The sequence below is a fragment of the Suillus discolor genome (assembly GCF_016758755.1).
Source record: "Suillus discolor strain FC423 chromosome Unknown F5147scaffold_11, whole genome shotgun sequence".
Lineage (NCBI taxonomy): Eukaryota > Fungi > Basidiomycota > Agaricomycetes > Boletales > Suillaceae > Suillus > Suillus discolor.
This window is the reverse complement of record NW_024541258.1, coordinates 726,691-750,241: the sequence shown is the minus strand read 5'-3', so window position 1 is coordinate 750,241 and position 23,551 is coordinate 726,691. Positions and strand designations below refer to the sequence as shown.

Below are 23,551 nucleotides of genomic sequence, written 5' to 3'. Positions count from 1 at the left end.
CCATGTCCCGTCATGTAGGCCTGTTATATGGCTGCCACGTACAATGGCGAATATTGCAGCCAATCCATAGGCCACAATCAAAGTCATTATTCTGAAGACGTTTGATCTAGATAATACATAATGTCAGACTAGTTAAGAAAGCCAAGTATGCAACTCACATTCAATGGTCGAGCCACCCACCCTTCGAGATCAATATGAACATGATGGCCGTGTTGACGCGCAATTGCAATGAACCGAGCAATCAGTCTTATTATATGCTTTCATATCAGGTGCCAATCAATCAGATGAAAAGGACACTTTAAAATTAAACTCACTTTGACGTCACTTTGCCAAGGCATCCTATCACCCATGCTATCAAAAAGGTAAAGTTCTTTGGTCGACAACTGGATATGCACATCACCCAGTGTCCAATGCTGACGGACGATGAATTGGAAGTACCCAGATGTCTTTTTCCCAATAACGAATCCACGATGTGTGGCGCCAGATGATCATCTGGGGCATTATAACGAATGTGGGGAAGATCATGAGTAGAGAGCATCGCGCACCGTGTAGCGGAAGTATTGAGCTGAGAGCACCACAGGAGAATGGCGCAATTGTTGATACATATATCATTGAGGCGTGCAGTAGGAGAACTGAGTATACCAATGTCTTTGGCTCAAAAAGTAGACGAGGGATTCCATCGTGCGAAGGTCGTATTCATGCAAAATTTTTAGCAGGGTCAAGGACGTCTGGCTCTTGCGATGGGACAGAAGTCATCCACAAGGAGATTCTATGACATGTCAGCGTCAATTCCTAACAATAAAGATAAACGTACATCAGGAAGGTTCCAGCAAATCACGGCATTAACTTGCCCATAATTTGTTGAGTCATGTCATCTAACTCCAATGCCCCCATCTCACCCTCCAGGACATCGGCAAGTGCTGCTTGTTCAGAATCGACTTGGGGGCAATGGTCAGGATCAACGATAGGGAGTTCATCACTACCCTCAGAATCAGGCACTACCAGCGTGCTGGCATTAATCCAGTGAAACATCATGTTTGGTGAGCCTCCCGAGAGGGTGGTCACAATGGCCACTGCCTTGCTGACTTGTTAGTGAACCATACTGAAGAAGCTAAGCAATTTGACCGTTTGAAGGCGGATAAAATTGGATGCCGTTGCTGCAATGGAACTGCGAAAGGCTCACCTAAGGATGGGTGAGAAATGGAAGTTGAGAAGAAAATTAACTCACTCTTCGGCGACCGAAGGGCAAGTTCAAGCGCCGCCAACTCATTTCCAAAGAAGCGGCACAGGTTATCGGCCTCAATGCCCAGCTGAACCTGCTCCTCTCGACACTGGTCATGCTTGAGCAGTGCACGAATACCGTCTCTTATGGATGTGTCATCTAACCATCGCGGAACCTCTCCAAGAGATGGCGTAATCCATACATCCTCCATCAGTCCTGGGTCGGAACGTAGTTCCACAAGTTTGGTGGGAAGGGGTGCGGGCAGTGGAATCCCCCAGGATGTATCATACAATGAATCGAGCCGCTCGCAGTAGGAGTTGAATCTCCTGATAGCGGTCATTAGTGCAGGCTGACGCTTTGAAATTGCTTTACGTGTCTGTTGATGCAGCTTGGTGCCTGAAAGAATCTGATAAATCATTGACTAACAAAAGAGCACGAACTTACCTAACGCTTGCTGGACGCCACCTACTGCTTGATCAAGTTTATCCCACTCAAAGAAACTTACAATCACACGTTTACGAACATTCATTTTGAGATCGCGTGCCATTAGAAGGATGCGAACAAATTTGAGATTGATGCCATGAAGCTCAGGGAACCTGTCATGAACGTTCAATGAAGAGTAAAGAGCCTCGACCTTGTTCATCAGGCAATCGTGTCCCCTCTCTAGACTTTCGAGAGCCTCTAGAGTATCATCTGAAGCCATATCTTTCTCCAACATCGTCCTGGCGGTTTGCAATGCTTTGTCTGAGGTGTCCAGATCTGCCTGGAGAGCTAGGACAGTGTTCAACTCCTTCTTGAGGCGGGTGGGTGCATCTTGCAATATCATTGAGTAATAGTTACGCCATTAAAAATGTATAAAACCTACGAGCATGGATAGATAACTGAGAATGCCTTTGCTGCAACCACTCAGACTGCAATTCTTCAATGGGGACCCCACATCGATCTAGCACGTCTTGGGCTGCCGAACCTTGCTCCTTGATGCCCCGTCTGAGGCGTCGTTTGATCCAGTCGCCAAGGTCAATTCACATCTCTGAAGCTATAGCCACTGCTTGCCGATCGATTAGCCATAAACGGCATTGGCGCTAAGCAGTGTTTTAAATGAATTAGTTCATAATGAAAATAATAGAGTACATACACTAGAAGTGTGCTCAACACCTATCAATCGAACTAAGTGAGACCAAAGGCGTTCGGTCCCTTCGCCATCAGATAAGCCAAGACCCACACATATTCGTGGATTATATACGAGCTGGCAAGCCCACTCGTGCCCATATGTGTGCATTGCAGTGGTTGCAAATCGAAGGTGTGAGGTGATACTTATGGGAAGAATGTCATACTGTAAATAGTGTAAGCAAGTAGTTCCAGCCAGGATCATAATGTACCTTGGAGAGTGTTTGTGCCAAAACACAGCCGATATCGTAAAGGGCTACGACAGTAGCTTCAGGTGGAAGAAATGAAAAGAAGTGGTGAAGTAAAGCTACTGAATACTTCTGCTGTTCTCCAGGTGAGTCTATATTGGCAAAAAATAATGGGATGTCATGACGACAGATAAGGGCCATGATTGCAGTGTCATCAAAGCTATCCATAGCGGCTTTCTGTTTTTTGCCATCAGCAGCCTCGTAAGCATTCTCGCATTGGTCAACGGCTTTGTTGGGGATGAGGGGCACGTGAGACTTCACGGGTCGCTTACGTTGAGTGTCGATATGGTGCCCAATTGCGTCAACAAAGCTTTTGGGGAGAAAATAGGTAGGGTCATAGAAATTTGGACAGTCTCCAGCAGCACGTCAATGACGGTGATGGAAATTACCGTCCATTGCAACGTGGATGTCACCTCCTTCATCTGTGGATCTACCATGGAGTATACCTGCAAAGCAAGCAGGACACCGTTGCACTAGAAGGGGTGCGCATTGAGTGAGCAAAGGCGAATTTGGGACTCGAGAGGACACTTGAAACTTCGCTATATGATCACAATGTTGTTGAACGACCATCTCAACTTGGCGCTCAACTTCAACTTGCAGGATGTCATACCATTGGACGGCATAGCCGAGGCCTCGGCGGAAGGGGTCCTGTATAACTTCACCCTGAAACACTAATGAATCAGTAGTGATATAAGTATGTAACTGATTGTTACCTGGGCATCAGTCATCTGGTAACCCCGCCGGGAATAGTGATTTTTGAGCACTGATGTGAGTGCGTTAATCGCGTCACATGAGCGCTCAAACAACGCGCGGTAGAATGAAAGCAAGTCAACAGACACAGCCATCCGAGGCTGTGAAGGCGCGGTTGGGAATAGACCATGGTGGACGAGGACCTGCTGGAGAGTTGAGCAGGTACAACTTAGTACATCTATAGATGTAAAGCCTAAATAATGTCAGCAAAAAATTGAACACTGCAAGATATGGGCTGACGATCATAAACACATCATTGTTGTCCGTTTCGGTGTACACGAAGGCTCCCCCGCATGCAGATATGACTGGATGTATATTTTCCAGTGCTTTGCCCTGCGTTTGTCCAAAGTACTGGAGTACCGGATCACAAGGGTTGGTATGAGTGCAATCCAGTTTTTATACAGTGAATTAGTGGGTTGGTCTGGTAGGATCCACCGTTTGACAGACTGTTACTGAGATCTCCAGAGATGGTTGTTCATCCACATCTTCGGAGTGGAATTCGACAAGATTGTCAGCATCCATGTGTTCCGTAGTCACAGTATCGGGTGGTGCAGCTTGAACAGATAACTGCAGGTGTGGTTTCTCATGTTGCGACTTCATAAGTTGCTCCATTGCATCTAAAAGTCGGCGGCGCTTCTCTCTGCGCCAGGCAGCTCAACATATGTTTGGGTTTTTCATTGTCTCAAGCTTCCTTGGGCTTACAAAGTGAGAGCCTAGGCCAGAAGATGCAAGTTGAGCTTTGCGAGTGCGACTGAGGCGTCGAGGAAGACATGGTGGGGGAAAGAGAAGAACTTACAGTGTGAAACAGGGGAGGAGCAAGGCTCCCAAGCTCGGCACATTGGAGCCACAGGAGAGGCTGGAGGGTTTTATGGAGGGGTACGAGAGGTTTTATGGAGGATAGGGAGGGTTTTCTGGAGGCCTGCAAGGGTTTTCTGGAGGCACTGCAAGGGTTTTCTGGAGGCACGTGAGGGTTTTCTGGAGGTGTGCAGTGCATGCTAGGAGGATGTATTATTAATAGACTGCTGTTTGAGCCAGACATGAGCCTGCGAAACAACCAGCTGGCTCAAACAAATGCTTACTAAACGAGCCAAACACATTCTCTGGACAGCACATCTTCATTTGCGTGTCATCATCTTTTTTCAAAGTGAGAGCCTAGGCCAAACGATGCAAGTTGAGCTTTGCAAGTGCGACGAGGTGTCGAGGAAGACATGGTGAGGGAAAGAAGAGAAGAACTTACAGTGTGAAACGGGGAGGAGCAAGGCTCCCAAGCTCGTTGCATTGGAGCCACAGGAGAGGCTGGAGGGTTTTCTGGAGGGGTACGAGAGGTTCTCTGGAGGATCTGGAGGGTTTTCTGGAGGTGCGCGAGGGTTTCCTGGAGGTGCGCGGTGCACGCTAGGAGGATGTGTTATTAATAGATGGCGGGAGGGTGGGTCTAACAGACTACTTTCCCACAACATAGAAACCGAGGTCTGAAAGACCATTATTGGTTCCGAAAAGTAATGCCTGAGGTGATAATCACATGGTATGGTTGGGGGTCAAGCTGAGTGGATGTGTAGACGCCACATACCCCCCTTCAGGGGTTGTCAAACCCCTCACTTCTTGCATCCTTTGCCCTTCTTTTCAGTAATGGTGGGTCCTTCGACCCCTTCGCGATGGTTCATGCCTTCCGCACCTTCCATGTGCACGTCATCATCCCAAATGGTCGGCTGGGCGATAGCTCGGCTAGAGCTACCAGCACCAGCATCACGAGTAGTGGTAGGGGGACAGGGAATGTTAGATGCAGGTGCGACAGGGGGAGGGGGACCTTCGAGCCTCCTCCTCTTGTCCTTACGAGCCTTTATGGCTTCGTCATGGCAGGAGTTCTGGTGGTGGGAACGCTCAAGGGTGTCCCAAAGGGTATCGTCGATCAGCTCTGCCTTGCGTTTGTCCAACCAGCAGCCTCCGTCAGGATCACGGGTGGCCTCAACGACTGGCTGGGCAGGCTGGTCAGGATTAAGAGCAGCGACAGGTTCCTCGTCGTCGCCAACGAGGAACGAGGCAGTCACAGTAGGTCCGTTGACCTTAATGGAACCTGTCTGCGGCAGTGGTGGTGAACTTAACGAGGATCTCAGGCTTGTTAAAGTTGAAAATGAACGCGAATTCGTCGTAACCAAGGGGAATAGAGTGTTGGCTGCTGTCCTCACCAGAGTGCAACAGCGTGTCAGTACAAGACTGAAGGACTTAACTTGGTCGTGTGTGATGGTATATTGGCACAGAGGGACATGCATGTCCGAGAACGTGTAGGACCCTGGCCCCGCAGGGACAAAGTTGCGAAATGCGGGGTTGTGCATGGTGCAACGAAGGTCGAGTGGTGGAGATGTTGAAGGATGAAGGAACAGTGGGGTATTTGTAGGGAAGGGAGTGAGACATAGGTGTCCTAGAAACACCTGGGGAGCGTCAGTCGGTACCTCCCCATCGCCATCCGCCAGCTCACCGATCGTCTCGACGCTGACCAGGGTAAAATAGTCCTTCAGGGCGTCAAGATGTTCTACTTGGCTGTATGGCAGCCAGGTCCTATCTCCGGACTTCCAAAGTATTTCGAAGTCAGCGTCCATTCTGGTACCATCGGTGCGATAGTACCTTGTCCACGGCCCATTCTCGATCAACATGATCGTTCGAAATCGGCAACTTGCATCTCGAGTCTTCCTGGGAACTTGCGGTCATTGTTGGGCATGTGGATTCGTAAGTACGATGCATGAAACACGGGGTGCACTCCTCGTTGTTTCAACCTATCCGGCAAGTCCAACTTGTATGAGTTGTTCTTGAAGTCCAGCATTATCTGGTATGGCCCAATATATTTAGGTATGAATTTTCTTACCCGTCCCTTGGGGAAGCTAATGTTCTTAGACGATACATAGACTAAGTCGCCCACCACGAACGGGCACGCTCGCCGGTGTTTATTCGCCTCCCTTGTCTGTTTGACGCGAGCCGCTAGGATGGCGTCGTGCGCGGTGAGCACGGTGGTCTTCAGCTTCTGGGCATACACTCTAACTCCCGGATACTCCGTTGTTTCAGGCGTCTCCCAAATGAAGGAGTGAGGCATTCGGCCCGAGTTGACAAAGAATGGCGGGTAAGTCGTGGTGTCATTGTGCGCCAGGTTAATGGCAAATTCTATTGCAGGCAAGCGCCCCACCCAGTCCGTTTGACTGGGGGATATCGTGCTTCGTATCATTTGTCCTATCATGCGGTTCGCGCGTTCTGTCGAACCGTCCATCTCCAGATGGTACACACTTGACATTTTCTGCTTAATTCCTATCAGCTGATTTAGCCACATCCAGAATCTGCTCGTAAACAGGACATCCCGGTCGCTTATGATGGACTTTGGTAAGCCATGGTGTTTGTACACTTCCGTGAACATCAGCTCAGTCACTTCCTTTGCATTGTAGTTCGTCCAGCTCAGCACCAAGTGCACCATCCCAGTGAACAGATCAATTATCACGGTGATGCTATCAAATTTGCCATCTCTATTCTTAGATAGTGGTAGCGGACCGACGAAATCCACGCCTATGGCATCCCACGGTTTAGATGGAATCTTGGGTGAGTGCAGCAACCCATATGGCTTCTGGTTAGAGGGCTTACTCTTTTGACAGGTTTGGCATGAGGTGCAAAACGCCTGTATGTCCGGTACCAGCATCTTCCACCACACGTACTCTCGGAGGTATGACATTGTCTTCCTCGCGCCTAGATGAGCTAACAATGAGTGCGCTTGATCTATCAGCGTTTCGCGCAGCTTCCGCTCTCCAACCATTATGTCCGGGATGCATAGCAGCTCCCTATCTTGTAGTCTCAGCCTCAGGTATCCCTCCCTGAGCTCGAAGTTCTTATAGGACTCAGGTGCGTCTAGTATCATTTTGAAAAAGGGATCTTCCTCATATCTTCCCTTAATTTCAGACAATACCGCCTCCTTTTCAGGGTACGTGATAGGTACCTTTGCTGGCTGGTACTCTGGCTCGGTTAACCCTTCTTGCAGGTTTTCCAGCTCTTCGCTGGTCCGGATCCTCTGGGGTTCCTCCATCTGGCTGGTCTCTGGGTGGTTATGCTCTTTCAGGAGCTCCCCCCCCCCTCCTTTTGTTCAACTGGGCCCTTCAGGATGAAATGATCCCTCACCCGCCATGCAAACTCTGCAGATGTCTCCAGGCGCCCAGTCTCCGCTGGTTCGACGACCCTCCGGCCCTTCCTCTTAGGTGCAGGTGTGTCCATCCCTTTCTCTGCAAGAACAGGATCACTAACGGCGGATCCATGAGCCGGTTCGCGGTTGCTCCAGTTCATGGAAAATCTGGTCAATGACATTCCAAGAGCCGGTTCGTGGTTGCCCCGGTCCGTGGAAGATCTGGTCAATGACCTTCCCTGACCCGGTTCGCGGTTGCTCCGGTCTGCCAGAGGCATTCCATGACCCATTTCGCGGTTTATGGGAGATCTGGTCGATAATATTCCAAGAGCCATTTCGCGGTTGTCCGCTCCACTGGCAACCTGGCCCTCAGGAGATCTGGTGGGTGTCTCTCCCTGAACCAATCCACGGCTGACGGATGGGCTCACAGTATCCTGTCCATGGGTTGGCTTGCGCTTGGCAGCCATGTGCGCACTTCTTCTGGGCGTCTGGGCAGTGGCCTCCAACCCTACAGTCACCAGCATGGTGACCAAGCTGGCAACTGGCGGTGAGATGACTTCCCCTTCCAGTACCACATACTCACTGGGGGCCCTCACTGTGCCAGGCTCATCAAACTCGCGACAGCGCGTCCGGCAGGATGTTCTCCTCGCCGGGCAGGTACTCAATATCAAAGTCAAACTCTCCCGTCATCTCCTGCCAACGCGCCTGCCACCCGGACAGGTTCTTCTGTCGCATGAAGTGAGTCAGGCTCTTATGGTCCGTCAACCAGGTAAACTTCATGCCCTGTAGGATGTCCCTATGTCTAACCATAGTCTCCACCCCAGCCAACAACTCCTGTTCATGAACAGGGTAATTCCGCTGGGCCGAAGACATCTTCGCAGAGTAGAATGCCGCCACTCTCGCTGTACGCCAGTCGTCGCCTTGTGCGACCACCCCGCCAATGCCCGTCGCACTGGCATCCGTCATCATCCAAATTCGGGGATGTCCCGGTGAGTAGTCTAATGGCATCCTACTATGTGACACACACGCTGACACATAACACTTCACTTCATCGAAAGCGCGTTGTTCCATGTCCGTCCATCTGAATGGGACAGTGTCCGCGGACGCTTTGGACAGGACACCCAAAGGTAAGCGCACCTTGTGGATGTCGTCCGCCAGGTACCCCACTGACCCAATAAACCCCTTACAGAGTGTTCGGTTCGTAGGTACCTTCCAGGACAAGATTTTGTCCACCTTTGCAGGATCCATGCGGATTCCTTCCTTCCCAACGACACGACCAAGGATCTTATTCTCACTTAGGTAAAGTTTCTCTCGCTCTAAGATAGCCAGGATCTTCTTGATGTGCTCAACGTGTTCTTCCAGGGTGTCTGAGTACACGATGATGACGTCAAGGTAGATGTCCATGAACCGGCCGATGTACTTGCCGAAAAGGTGATTCATCAGCGCCTGATACGTTGCCAGCGCATTGCAGTCGCCCTGCTGGACGACGTGGCTTACCATGTTCCCATCCAGCGTGGTCACAGCAGAACGAGGTATGTGTTCTGGTATTATTCTTATTTGTTTGTACGTGTCCTGACCATCTATCAAGGACTTGTACTTCTTTCGCGATACTTGGCGCAAGATCCCCTCCATATCAGGCAATGGTGACAACAACTTCTTGGTGTTGTTGTTCTGTTCCCGGAGATCAAACACCGTGCGCAGCCTGTCTGACCCGGGCTTCTTCAGGAACAGCATCGGCACCGTGTTACCGGCGCTCATGACCTGCCAACGTCCGGACTTGAGGTAAGCAGCTCTCTTTTCTGACCACTGTGGTCTCATAGCTTCTGGACAGCGAGACGGCCTCCAGTGGTATATTTTATTCTTGTCTATCAGCGGGATCGAGTGATTAATGGTGCGCAGAGGAGGTAAGCCTGTCTCAGAAGCCTTCACACAAAGCGGCTTGGCTAACGTTTTCAGATGCTCTCGAACTTTGTCGAGCTCTTCGGCATACACCTCCGCGGCCCTGGACTCTAATACCGAGACCTCGTCGCCCTTCATGGGCATGGGCACGTTGCTGCCCACAATCACTTGAGGTGAGTTGAATCCCACCGTTACCTTATGTTGAAATAGGAACAGTGTGCCTAATATCAAGTCATAGTTTTGCAGGTTGATCACATCGAAATATTGTTCGCTGTCGATCCCCTGGTACTGCAGCCTGGCCTTCGCGCCGTAGTTAACCTTCGAACGCGACCCTTGGACCGCCAGCTGAATGGTCAACGGTTTGGTGAGTTGACTCAATGGCACTCTCAATTGCTCGGCTAACGTCAGCGACATGAAATCCACTAGTGATCCAGTGTCGATCAGGGCGCGTGCAGGTTGCCCATTTATGTGTACTACCACCACGATAGGCTTTGGTAGTACGCGCGTGAAGTCGCGTGTCAACGCGGCGTTGCACTGCAACGCCGGGTACTGACCCGCCGGCACCGCGACTCCATTCAGCTCCACGACGTGCATCAGACCCTTGGTCATCTTGACGCCCATCGGATGTAGAGGTTGCACAAGGTACTTGGCCAATTTGTCCAGCTGTCGGTCTACGTCTGACAGTGGCCCCCGTTCTAACAGCCTGAACAGGTTCCATTCGCATGACCATTCCTCCATGGCATCCTGCAATGCGTGGAATCCCTGGGCGAGTTGTTTTGCATACCAATTGGAGACGTTGAACCTTGAGTTCAACAGTAGTTCCTCCGATACGGTGGCTGCGAACTGCAGTGCCGTGTCATAGACCTCGTAGAGCCCTCCGCCTACAAAGTTACATTCAAACCTTCGTGGTACCTGGCACGCTGGCCCATCGTTATAGTAGTTCCTTTCCGCGTCCAGCAAGTAGGTTGCATGCTCGGCCAACGCGTCCCCCATGGGACTCGACCTCCAGGTGCGTTTTCGCTCAGACCCTCTCAGTTCCTTCTTATCGAAACCTCTGTGCAGTCCTACGTAGCACCAGTACCAACGATCCACCTCAAAGCAGGGGTTCGTCAGTAGGACGATGGGAATGGTGAGTTCTGGGTCCAGTCTGCAGCAGGAGTCCATTATGACGTATTCTGTTGCAGATACGCGATACAAGTGAAACCTGTCCGCAGCCAGTGAGTCTGGGCAGTCAGTCCTGTCTCCAGGGTACTGAATACCAGAAAGTAGCATCCAGGCACGCTCTGCCAAAGGGTCTCCCATCCGGTCCAACCTTAGACCGGCGTCATGGGGCTGGGGTAACACGTCCCCAAATGCCATTGCCCCCAAGAACACGTCATTTCTGTTTTCGGTGGTGTCTGCGAGGTCCCGCAACCTATCCACCTCCCGGAGATCAACGTGGACCCTGTAACTGGGCACACCCGGCGGCTTCCCTGGTAGGTGAGTCTTTATATTGTTCTTCTCAGGACAATGATGAGACTGGTGTCCAGGTTGCTTGCAGCAGAAGCACTTTCCCTCTGCTGCCAGCCTATCGTGCTCCTCCTTTGGGAGGGGCTCAAACCTTTTACCTGTGGAACCCTGGGGCTTTGTACTACCCTCTGGCCTAGACCGGTTCTTGTCCCAGTGCCTCTGGTCCTTAGGTTTATCCCTATGGCGCTCGCGTTTTCATGAGTCCTTGCCCTCACGTTTCCTCTCTGGGGTCATGGAGGAGCTTTCAAGGTTAGACGACCCTTTCTTTGTCTGCACCCTCCGTTCTCTACCAACCGGCACTGACTGCGAGATCTCAATGATCTCGGCTGCCGCCAGTACTTCGTTGAAGGACAATACTTCCGGGTTAAGTTCCTTTTTCCAGAGTTCACGCTGAATGTCCGCTCTCAGGCCAAACCACAGACGTTCGACTTGCTGTCATTCGTCTATGTCGCCTATCATGTTCCAAAGCTCACTGAGCTCATAATAGTAAGCTCGCACTGTTTTCTCATTCTGATAACATTTCTTAAGTTGGGCATGTAGTTCAGTCCGGAAGTTGACCGGGAAACAATGATTAAAGAGTTCGCTAAAGAATTCAGGTAGTCTCCAATGGTAAGGGTCTCTTGCTACTTCTCTAATGTAGAATTCATGAGCTTTACCAGTCACGTACCTCGACAATGTGAATACGCACGCCTTTCGCTCGACACGGCCATCTTTTACGTAAGCCATCCCCTCAGTGATGAACCTGTGGAACGCCCTAGAATCCACCTCACCATCATATACGGTAGGTGGCACCGGCTTTAGAATGGTGTGTTGCTTCTTCTTTTTCTTCTTCTTCGAAGACTTCTTACGGGTGCGCGACGATTTCTTAGGTCATCATTTCCTCGACGAGTCCATTGTCGAGCCATCAGATGTTTCATCAGAGGACTCACTCGATGTTGACTCACTCGAGCTGCTGCTACTTGAGTCATCGCTGGATGGATCAGACTCCGAGTGAGTCTTCTCTCTGGGCTCTCTGGACTTAACCCTGCTCAGCACCCGTCCAATATAGCTTTGGGCCGTTACTTGTTGCACGGGCTGCAAAGCCCTGGGCGTCTCGCTCACAGCTCGGGTATTGGTCGAAGGTTTCACAACTTTCTCGATCATGGACTTTACCGGTTGCGAATGATTTGTCACACCCGTGTCAACCTTGGTAGGTGCCAAATCTTTCTCGAGCTTCCGATTGAGCTCTCGAATCCTTTTCTCATACTTTCGTTCTAGTCTGACCTCGGTGACACGGACAGCCTCTATGGCTCGCTCGTGGACGAGCCTCTCAAGTTCCTCCTTGGATACCTCGATGCTTTTGACCTTCGGCACGTGTTCCGTGCTGGTTTCATTTTCGCCTTCACTGGTTACCTCTCTCGCTGCTTTAGCAGCATTCCAGGCTTCGAAGGCAGCATGCTGGGCATCCAGATCCAGTTCCCCCTCGTCAAGATCAGCAGCTCCCCACTCTCTTGGGTCCGTGGTCTTGCCCTTCGAGGGTCCAGCTGTTCCAGACGCGGTTCCATCAATCTGTGAGTGTATCTTAGACTGCCTTCGATTCACTCGCTCACGTTCGTCATTGGTCAGACGACGCTCAGCCTCTTTCATGAGGCTCTCCTGCTCCTTCATTAACGTACAAACGGGAGCAGGTTCGGATTTTAATCCGCTTGAAAAGGCACCCTCACGGCTTCGTTTTCGTCGAACCGTGATCCATGGACGACCGTCGTCATCGGACTCATCACTTTCGGAGTCTGGATCTGCTTCACTGGGAGCAGGAGGTAGGGTCACACTCAATAGTCTATTCACATCCTCTACTGACTCAGAACGGTTCTCAGGGGTATTCTCAGCCACGGAGACCTGCTCCATGGACTTCTCCTTGGGGCCGTGCAGGCCAAACCAAGGGCTTCTTGCCTGGACGACGTCGCTGCACGAGCGGACGGTCCTAAGGACAGATGTCTCTGATTTAGTCACCTCGAAAGGTGCTATCTCAGGGGTGTCGTCCAAGGCAGTCAGTGGTGAGTCGAAGGGTGAATAAGGCATGGCGCCAGGAGGCTTCGGGGTTGGAAGGATCTTCCGGGTGCGCTGGTTGATAGGTCGCAAATCGTAATGAACAGTAGTCATGTTGGTAGTTGATGAGTGAAATAGATTGTTGTTTTGCCGACTCGTCACCAGAGGTTGGCCAAACCTAGGTTATCGAGAATGGCAGTGGGTAGGTTTAGATTAAGCTAGGAGAAGGTGAAAAAATATGTGACGACAGCTCGAAGTGGTAACTTGAGTTGAAGGCACACGGAAACGAGTCTTAAGATGATCAAGCAATGTCACCAGGTAATAGCTTAGTTGCAAGAACGCCAAACGTTACAACTCTAACTACTGGGTCTTTTATAGCTTTTCTGTAATGTAGCACGTGAAATAGTAAGGGCGTAGGGTATGGAGGCGCGGAGTGCCGGAATAACTCGGACTGTAAGATAATGTCAAAGAAAATAAATGTTAGGTACGATAATCACATGGTATGGTTGGGGGTCAAGCTGAGTGGACGTGTAGACGCCACAGTGCCGATGCATTCCGAGATCTTATGCCCAACGGCGTTGTAGAGCGGCCATTGTGTGTAGCAGCAGTACCCTCCATTTTGATAGGATGTAATTGTGCTACCGACCGCAGCACTAGGTGACTGAACCTGGGCATCTCAGCATCAGGAAAACCCTCCCACCTAAACCGTCTTAGTGAAATTAGAGCATTTTAGTGAAATTTCGACAGCTGTGAAAATTAATGGGCCCATCTGCAAAATGACAAAATGAACGTGCATTACGGACGTTTGCTTGGTTTCCATGGACTGACAAACTGAACACCCAACCCAGACATAGTGAGTGAGTATCTGAGCACGGAGCCATACTATCACTTGCCCAGAGTTGCAAAACGTTCCGACCAGTTTTTCATAACACAACAACTACACAACATTAAAATAAAAAAACACTAGGAGCATGTTGGATTTAGTACATACTCTAAGGCTATGTAAAAAAAATAAAGAAATATGTCCAGCCTACGTTGCCAGAGAGAAGCCAGTGCGAAACAGTGTTTGAGCACAGAGTTGCAAAATTTCTCACCCGCATAGAAGTCGTCGTGTCACACTGTGTCACACTGCTGTTTTAACTCTCTGACGAAGCGACCAGCGCTGCAAGACTGAAAGCTTAACTTCACAGATGAGTGAGTGATGTCAGCCGAGTTGCCGAGCAGCACTTTGCAACTCCGAACACAAGCTCATTCCTCCTGTCACACTTTGCATCTCGATAGTACAACCTTTATAGCTCTCAATAGAACACAGTTTTCATATCAAAAAAAAATTAGAGGAGTGTTAGAAGGCAATGCGAAATCACTAGTAAAATTCCTGAATTTTTTGGTGCATGTGATGGCTTCCCTACGATGGATTAGCGTGGAAAGTACATGTTCTGCACAGTATTTCGCTGCTGCAAGTACTTCCAGCCCATTTTTCATGAAATAAAAAATACATACAGCAAGCTATGTACTAATTACCCTCTAGAATCATTGTGCTAAGAAAACGAGTGGAAAATGAGTGTGCTACATTGTGATTTGCAACTCCGGGCCATTTTGCAACTCTGGGCAAGTGATAGTAGAGATGAACGTAGAAAATTAGCGCATTGCTATTTCTTATGTAATCAAAGTACATCATGTTCAGCCTGAGGCTGGTTTCCCATAACATAGAAACCCGGCCTGAAAGCTTACCTTTTGCCTCACAAAACTGCTGCCTGAGGTGTTTTGGTCTCTCTGACCAACTTGAAGGACTCGTTGGCCATTCAGATTCGGACTTTGCGTCTGATAAAGATGCTTATGTCTATTAGTACCTTTTCGGTTCCCCCCATCAGCTGACACTCCCAGAAACAGTCACGTCCTCGACTGAAAGCAGAATACATCGCTCTCTCGAATGCTGCTTGGGAACAAATTCACCTTAATCAATTACTGCACGATTTCGGACTTGATTAAGATTCGTCGTTCATCCTGCCTACTATTCTATACGGAGACAATAATGGGAGCCATGCGCTAACGAAAAAACCCCAGTTCCATGACCGCGCGAAACACATTCGTGTGTGGTATCACTTCATTCGAGATCTCGTCAATGATGGTATTATCAAGATCCCATACACCACACATGATGTGGTTGCCGACATTTTCACGAAATTCCTGCCACGAAAACTTTTCCGCAATCATCGCTGCTCTCTCGCTCTTCGCTCATCTTCAAACGAGACCTTGGCTGAATAGTTCCACACGCGTATCTGGTGATATGCATCTGAGTCGGAGTATCACGATACATCCTTCGTACGTGTCTATTTTACATACACATACACATTATCATACAAGTTCCATCCACATTCACATTTCGTTCTCTGTTTCGATGATTATTTAATATTCAGCGTCTATAATATTCCCTTCCCTCAGTCTTTCCAACTAAGACTGAGGCGAGCTACTTACTACAACTCCTCTGCATACTTAGTGCTAACGATACATTCCTCGTTTCTAGTCCGAGCCTCTCGATTCGTCAGAGTCGTTCGCTGCATGTGACTGCTATTCATAATTTTATAGGACTCAGATGCCACGGGAGTTGTCATATATTCTGGCAATTCTGTCATTATCGCCATGGTGCAGATGTTTGTACTGGGTCCACGCCTATGCCTCATCCTTGACGTTCGAGAATGCTATGCTAAGCTTGTCGGCGACTCTGATACAAGAACAGATATGATTTTCGATTGTTTTCCGGGAGCATGCACACGTGTCAACCGGCAGTTGCGTGTAGCACGGGAATCCTTGTTGAGTGTTATGCAGGGAGCAGGAGAAATTTCTTGAGGGCCGGGTGCTCAGCGTCAGTTATATTCCAAACATGCATTGGTAGAATTATGAACCGTTGGCAGAGGGTTGAACCTAAGCCATGACTAAATTATCGACATAGTCTCATAAAAGACACTTCCTCAAATCGACCGTAATGCTTGTATCTACAATCTCATCACTGACCACTTCATCATGAAGAATTGCACATCGCGAGTCGCAATTTCCACCAACTCTGTTTCTACCTTTACACTGCCCTTCTTGAAGATCTCTCCGTCCCACAAAGATGTCCAAGTTTTGGGAGAATGAGCGAACAACCCATACTCGGAGCCCGGGAGACTGTTATTTACCTATTCCTTTTTCGAAACTTCCGACATGGTAACCGCAAATAACGGAACCTGGCTGTGCGGATAACAGACCAGCGAGAGCTTTGGCAACGAGGAATTGTTTCTCCTCGCTGAAGAGGTGGAAGAATGAAATAGCGTTTATTACGCTAATGCGACCATGAAGGGAGTTCAGGGATTTCAAACAGGACAAATCTATGGCTGGCGCCGGAGAGACGTCGTCCGTCGGCGCAGCTATAGAGAGAAATGCCGGATCAAAGACATCTCCAGGGAGGAAGCATCCGGGATAAGAAGCTGGTGTCGTTTTGAAAAGTTCGTGGCTTAGTTGGAGAAACTCTGTACATACAGTTCGTTAATAAGAATGATTATTCACAGGAAAAAAATACCGTTGAAGAGATCTGATGCAATGATGTTTTTGGCAGGAAACCCGTCCGCCGCAGCCTTTCTGCCATCAATACCGACTACAATGGTGTCAATATCATTTACGACAGAACATCGTGATTTGACGCACAGCAACAGCCAATGTCGAGCAACAAGGCATCGGGGCGCTTGCGACCAAGCTCAAGGATATGTTCGTACACAGAAAGATTTGATAAGTTTAACCTGAGGAATGTTATATTTCTGTTGGGTGTGCAGATTCACTGAAAATATACCGAAGGAAAACAAATGAACGAATACATGGATATGGTGCAACCTGTCAGCGATGGATGGTTATTAGACTTATTACGAAAATGACTCGCCTGATATGCTTTCGCCTGCACCTCCAGGATATGCCTCTTCAAGTCTTCGTCGTCGTCGATACCGGTCTGCGCCTTGAAGAATTCAGCTTGTTCGGAAGACAGACCGTAAAGGCTGGTGTCTACTGTTGGTGCCGATGCGATACGAAATGTTACGTCGCCCAACAACGTTGTAGAGCCATTGTGTGTAGTAGTACCTTCCATTTTGATGGGATGTAACTTGTGCTACTACGCTGCTTTCTGCATCCTTTTTCAAGGTGAATGAACCCGAGCGTCTCCCTAGCGGCATTTATAAAACGGCCGTTGGTCACAAGTGATACGAGGACCCCTGAATGCATGGAGGTAGGTAGGTAGGTAGGTAGGGAGGCCAGAGACCAGTCCATATTTGTTTGAGGTCTGAGGGCTGTATGTTTGATGCAATCATGACAAATTTCAGTGTTCTGCCGTCGCGGGGAGCTATACTTTGTCCGACTAGACAAATGCAAGCCAGTATGGCGAAGGCCTGATTTACACCTGGACAGATTTTAGGGTAGCAGTTTGTAGGTTATATTACGAGCTGCTCACCTGAGCAACATTCTTGTTAGCATTCCAACTCGGAACAAATCGAGCACGATCTGCTTGCAGCTTGAAGGCAGGTATGACATATGATCACCGTCAGGTTAGTAACACCGTTTGCTTCAATCGACTGTCGGACTAGCTAATCTCGTTTATTTTCAGTGATCGCATTCTATTGTCAAGGTAAAAAGAAAAGAAACCCACAAAGATTGGCAATCACAAATGAACAGCGTTGCGCCGGCTGCCTCGTATCTTGCTAGCTGCTATGCAAGGTTACGACTCGGAGCATGGCAACTCTACAAGCTTTTACTAGTAAGTCTGCACATGTCTTCTCAGATCACTTACTGAGAAGGATTCAGGGACAATTTGCCCTCAGCGCTGAGCGCTGAGAACCAAATACTTGGTATTTACTGTGGGCGGTTCGCCAACTTGAAATCCGAGGAAGGGAGGGTTGACCATATTTACATTCTGCCACCATAGAGTGCTCCAGCTAGATAGCTCGCCCGGTCATTTTCGGCGCTGTTTAAGACCTGATCTATCCCTCGATAAGTACTAATCCGGACCCCACTGCTGAGGTGAGGGCGTTCCTGAAATGGTATAAGTCTGACTTCGAAGTTCCAGGTCACTACCGTTTGCAGTCTGGTGGCGATTGACGGAGTTTGAAGACATCGGCATACCCCACTTCACGCTTCCACACGCCGCCGCCGTCATGTCTCTCTTTGCTGCATGTAGCAACACGATCAGCTTGCCACCATGCCAGTTCCATTTTAGCACCTTTCTCCGGTGTACTAGCCTTCTCAAAGAGGATATTCTACAACCTCAGCCGCACACCGTCTCTGTCCTCATCGCGCCCGACATACTCCATCAACGAATTTCTAGCTGAAAAGGGCTGCCATCTCGGTTCGAGCGGTATTTAAATGAAGGATTCCATTGACACCACCTCCAGTGGTGGCGGGCAGACATAGAAATAGTATTCCTAATAACTAGCGAGCAGCAGGCAGGAACTTCGGGATGATATTATTAGGTGAGCCGTACCTAATACAGGTGAATGATTCAACCCCGCTTGAATTTGCCGAGCGTGCTGGGGTACCTAGACCTGTACCCAGACGTAGACCTGAAGTCTGCATATGCCTGTACCAAGACTGGCCAGAATCCCGACATTCACGCAGAGGCCTCATGTCCGGACATAAATCGTCGAGTTTTCGAGCATCTGATCCGCTAAATTTGGTATCTAACTTGGAATCGATAGGCCGAACCTACACAACTCACGGACATTAGTAACATTGTTTATCTTCAAACTTGAAGCTTGGAGTACTACTACCAGTTCTACACTTGGTGATAAGCAATAGTAGTTAGTTCGAAATGTCATCAAGGATCTGTTGTCCATGTGTTCTATGGTGTTATCATGATATCTGTACATTTGCTATTTGTGCGTTCCGCAGTTTGTGTAGTAGAATCAATTGGAGGCGCGTTTCAGGCCTCAAGGCCTCAGGTTCCATCATAAGTATTAGTTTCCTCATGGATAGGCTAGTCCGTGTTCAATTTTGCGTTATCTTTATAAGTACATTACCTTGCGGCAGAGAAATATTATGTTCTGCTGTGTAGGTTGAAAGAACTCGTCAAGAAAATAAGTAACTTAGAAACTCACCTGCATACATATCGGAGCAAGTCTGCTAGAAGTTCCCGCCTGGGGCTCCGGCGTTCTTACAATTGTATAAGGAAATAACTTCCCGGCTGCGGAGCCGTAATCGACTTGCTCACCCGCGCTCGCCATGGCTGAGCACTCATCCGACTACCCATGACATCAAATTCTCCAACCTCGCCGTCAAAGCCAATGCGCAAGCATCTCAAGAAAATTTCAAAAGCCATAATGAAGTCTCACCGAGTTCAACTTCCAAAGTACGACTTACCCGTTCGACTGCGACCGGTAGGCCTCCCTCGGGACTATCACACGAAGGCATTAGTCGCTCATAATCACTAAATTCATTAGTGGTTCCTCGTGTTCACCTGCGTGATAATGGTGATACTCGCCTTCTTAGGTTTCACGAACTATTCCCGGGCCCTACCCCTGAACGACAAGTTCCTACACTTTACTTGTCTGTGTGTCGCGACGGGCGTGTTTTACTTTATATTCGATGTGGAGGAGTGAGTTCTCACATTTTAGCTAACTGGATATTTGCTGAATATTTGGGTTTCATTATAGAGAAGCTCGTAGAGTTTGGTTCTGGCGCCATTCAGGGCTGATATTTACTGCTGTCGTATGTTTCTTCTTTGGAGGGTTCGTGAGCGAGATCGTGCAGTCCCTGCTTCCAGTACGTTCCACTTTCCTCGTCTGACCGAGTACGACTATATCATGCGGAACTAGCATAAGGAATTTCAATCTGGTGATGTGGTGGTATGTTACTTCTCTTGGCTCTGGCGTCTTTCATCCAGTAATCATGCTCGACAGGCAAATTGGCTAGGTTCCACCGTCGGACTCTATCTAGCATATTATATCGAGAGATATTACCGTTCGCGGCGAGAGGTGAGCCGCTTCCTGCCTCGTCCAGCAATCTCACGCGACCCCCAATTCTTCAGATCGCACGCCTATACCGTCCCTTAGAGACAGGCGATATTTCCGATGCAGAAGACGAAGGAACGTCTGGAACACAACTCCTACCCTTGTACTCTCATCCCTCAGCCCCATCCAGGTCAAAGCCTGCTAAAGTCGCCCGTTTACATGACGTCTGGGACGAAAGAGAAGATTTGTTTGGTGTTGGTGATGACAGTGACGAAGAGGATGGTGCAGGCACACCACGACCGCAGCGCGAAAATTCGCAACACGTTCCCCTTGCCCCTCCAAAGATACTTATTACGAGTTCATGAACGCACGCGGATTCTTATGGCATCATGTACACCATCATTTAGCTCAGCATGTATTTGCATATACATAAATCTAAACATCCGGAACAAATACAATCATGTTGCACTCTTTTGAAGGTCGAGCAAGCACTTCAACGTCCGCCGTCTCAAAATAAGGTCTCTGATTCGCTCCTAAACAAACGGTGGCATGAATGCAGCGGAATTTTTATAGCATCACGTACACGAGTTAGCGTAGCATCTACTTGAATCAAAATCATCTGTGACGAATGTGATGCAGTATATCCAATCATGCTACATACTATGAAGGTCGAACAGTTTCAAGCGCTTCAACGTCAGCTTGCATCGAAATAAGATCGCTCCTGACAACATCGATCTCTTCCTGTTGTTTCCCAGCAAGCTCTCGCAGCCCTTCATACGCCGCCATAGGAACAACCGCAACATTCTTCTCAATCCCTCGCTCCAGAGTCGCCTATAAAATACACACACATAAGCCCAGTCAATACAAAACAAAAATCTATCGAAGCTCACCTTTAGATCCCTCTTCAGCCCCTCCCCAACCCTATCAGCATCCTCCACCCATTTCCTCTTTGCTCGCTCCCATTTACCCACCGCCCATCTTATACTAGCAACAGCAACGAGTGCACCAGCACCTAACGCAGTCCCAGTTTCGGAACCAGTGCCAATACTCAAAGCGCTCTCTCCAAATGCAAGCCACCATGCAATACCAGCACCGCCGGACATACCACCAAACGCACCCAACACTGCGTTCTGGGCATCGCGGTGTAACCGCGTAGTGGTGTGTTGTGTCAGCTGGGAACGCCGTGCTTGTATGGGGCGGGTAAGGGTATTTGGGGTGAGTGCGTATGTTGGGGAGTGTGTCAGTTGACGGAGATGGTTGTCAAGAATAGGGGAATGGAAGGCAGGGGATGGGGATGGGGATGGGGATGGGGATGCGAGTTTTTTGAGTTGAGAAAAAGTGGATGATGTTAGGGATGCTTGGGTAGAGGCGAGACGACCCGTTTGGAGGATGAGCTATAGGTTATCAAATTTACAATAGAAAAAAATATTTATGCGATGCGTGCATACCTGGTTTTCAAGTTCCCTACACCAGTACCTGTCCAGTGCGGAACTCACCAAAGAATCTATCTCATCGACGCGCCATACCATTTTCAGCCAGGTCAACGACTCTAGTACGGCTTTCATCTCTTTCGAACCGCGAAGCAGAGCTTCATCTATTCCGGACTCTACGAGCACCTCCCTGTCTGTTCTCGCACGGACTTCTTCGACTTGGCACTGCAGCTCGCTGGCACCTGTAAAAATGCGGTCTATCGCTAGGCGTGCTTGGGATACCGATCGAGCACTAGCATACAACGCGCTCCGCATTTGTATCAAAGCACTCTGGGTGCGGATAGCCAACAACGATGACGTGCTACCCGAGTCCTTCAACCCAAGCATCCCCGCCAAAACATCACCAAGAAGCGATATCCTCGACCCCATAAAATCCTCCTGGTATCTCTGAATAGCAGCAGGAGACGAAGGATCCGCCTTGAGAGCAGAAACGGCTTCCAAAGCACGAATAGGGTCTACAGCAAGAATCTTTCCGGGGGTGCAATTTGCAGCTGCCAGTTCCTTGGAAATGTAATCTAGTGCATGTTCGGATGTGCTAGAAGCAGTGAGAACAAGTATTGTGTTCGGTCTTTGAAGAATATGTTGGGCATTGGAGATGAGCGCGGGTATGTCTTTTGTTAGTGGATTGCAAATAAAGATTAGCACGTCTCCTTTGAGGAGCGTTTTTGGGAGGGAGGGATGGGAGGAGAGGGATGAGATTTCGGTGAGTTGTATGGGGAAGGGATATTGTTGGAGCCAAGATGCAGGGATGGTGAGGGTGCCATTGACGAGGGAAGTTGATGGTCTATACCTATTCAGAATATCTGTTAAGCACCGTGCACCGACATCGAACATTAAACATGGACGCACTCGATTGTAAGGTAAGCAGACTGGTTTTTCCACCGGTTTCGTAGGATGTCGCTGTAAGCTTCATCAGTTGTAAACGGGTTTTCGAGGAGAGCTGTGATGAGCTCATGAGAGCCGGCCCACTGGTCAGCTCCGCACACTGGAAATAGGTTACTTCGTCGGATACATGAACATAAAAAGTCGGATGGAGGACTCACCAACTACGCGAGCACTCGTACGCGCTTCTGGCGGGGAACATAAATCTGCGTCGACTTCGCTCAAAAGTTTACTCAAGAGCTGGGAAGACTGTATTCGTCCGTCAGTGGTATTAGATCCCGGTAGTGCGCGAGGTAAAAATGCTGATATTCTGTGTAAGAGAGCTGAAACCTCGTGTTTACTTGAAGACGTCTTCTTTCCTAAAGGATAGTCAGAGGTTTGAGCGCTACTGCTGTATGCTCGGGTGCAGCTGCTGGCGTTCCGAGTCCGCCGCCGGCCAGTAACAAATGACCTGGATTGTTTTGCGTCACGCAAGACAGAGAGCTCGATGCTGAGATCCCTTGGTGAGAGAATTGTACGAAGAACATGATGGCGAGTGGCTAGACATGATGGCATTGAGTGGGTCCTTCTACTACAGGTCGCGGAGGCATTGAGACTGGTCGATCTCGGAGAGATTTGGCAGGCGAAGCACGGAGTTTAAAAATTTGCAGGTGCCGGCCGCTGTGGTCGTACTCCGAGTCTAGTACTGCATCTCTACTAGATGTCCACGGGAGTTCGCGCCTTTTTGGCAAAACGGTTATTACTCCACATCGCACAAACAAACAAAATTAATTATTTGACAGTTCGATAGCGTGACATCGAAAGTACAACGTCTGCTAGTTTCTTTTTCGAAAATTGACGTGTTGAGTCCAGCGGAGAGTTACCGCGCAGAAAAGTGCATTTTCCCTAGAGTTCGCGCACTTCGTCACACTATGTCACACGTCTGCCGCAATGCCTTTTCACGCTCCGCAGAATTTGCACCGTTTAAATGTTGTGAAGTTGTGCATGTGTAAAGCATTTCGGCATTGCGGAGTTTTGATTACACAGTCTCTATGTAACGCTTTGGGCAGATTGTCACGTCTGGGGCTTATTTCTTTATCGCAGATGATCCTGACAAGCATGTGCCCCGAATAAATTTGTTTTAGTATTCTCTAATCATGTATATAACCATCTCACAATATTCCAGAATTATATGTGGAGATCTGACCTTTAGAGTGAGCCTTCTATGCCTCTCGCACTGATAAGTTGCCCATGGAACAAGATCTACTTCG

The 23,551-nt window shown here is 49.0% G+C and overlaps 5 protein-coding genes across 5 annotated transcripts; 1 reads left to right on the top strand and 4 right to left on the bottom strand.

Moving 5' to 3' along the window:
- Window positions 1-718: 718 nt before the first annotated feature.
- F5147DRAFT_770605 (uncharacterized protein) lies at window positions 719-3,999 on the bottom strand (the record flags this gene model as incomplete). The annotated part of the gene is made up of 13 exons (XM_041441165.1): window positions 719-769; window positions 815-846; window positions 900-1,009; window positions 1,087-1,183; window positions 1,229-1,618; window positions 1,667-2,035; window positions 2,088-2,209; window positions 2,249-2,304; window positions 2,358-2,555; window positions 2,602-2,990; window positions 3,027-3,300; window positions 3,351-3,530; window positions 3,835-3,999. 13 exons carry the CDS (start codon window positions 3,997-3,999, stop codon window positions 719-721), a joined length of 2,433 nt encoding a protein of 810 aa, XP_041296250.1.
- A 6,142-nt stretch (window positions 4,000-10,141) lies between these two features.
- F5147DRAFT_551199 (uncharacterized protein) lies at window positions 10,142-10,870 on the bottom strand (the record flags this gene model as incomplete). The annotated part of the gene is made up of 1 exon (XM_041430406.1): window positions 10,142-10,870. A coding segment is annotated over one exon (729 nt), but the record flags the coding sequence as incomplete, so codon positions are not given.
- Window positions 10,871-15,960: 5,090 nt separating this feature from the next.
- Window positions 15,961-17,078, bottom strand: F5147DRAFT_744123 (uncharacterized protein; the record flags this gene model as incomplete). The annotated part of the gene is made up of 6 exons (XM_041439658.1): window positions 15,961-16,143; window positions 16,169-16,473; window positions 16,524-16,598; window positions 16,649-16,758; window positions 16,791-16,831; window positions 16,878-17,078. 6 exons carry the CDS (start codon window positions 17,076-17,078, stop codon window positions 15,961-15,963), a joined length of 915 nt encoding a protein of 304 aa, XP_041296248.1.
- Window positions 17,079-19,198: 2,120 nt separating this feature from the next.
- On the top strand, window positions 19,199-20,407 carry F5147DRAFT_680734 (uncharacterized protein). The gene is made up of 6 exons (XM_041436327.1): window positions 19,199-19,356; window positions 19,420-19,574; window positions 19,633-19,741; window positions 19,795-19,824; window positions 19,879-19,953; window positions 20,007-20,407. The coding sequence occupies exons 1-6, from the start codon at window positions 19,228-19,230 to the stop codon at window positions 20,292-20,294; spliced, it is 786 nt and encodes a 261-aa protein (XP_041296247.1). The 5' UTR covers window positions 19,199-19,227; the 3' UTR covers window positions 20,295-20,407.
- F5147DRAFT_607921 (uncharacterized protein) lies at window positions 20,408-22,884 on the bottom strand. Its single transcript, XM_041432368.1, has 6 exons — window positions 22,463-22,884; window positions 22,269-22,404; window positions 21,378-22,209; window positions 20,820-21,323; window positions 20,591-20,760; window positions 20,408-20,529 (listed from the first exon to the last, which is right to left on the bottom strand). Coding segments are annotated over exons 1-6 (2,037 nt in total). The 5' UTR covers window positions 22,857-22,884; the 3' UTR covers window positions 20,408-20,528.
- Window positions 22,885-23,551: the final 667 nt, after the last annotated feature.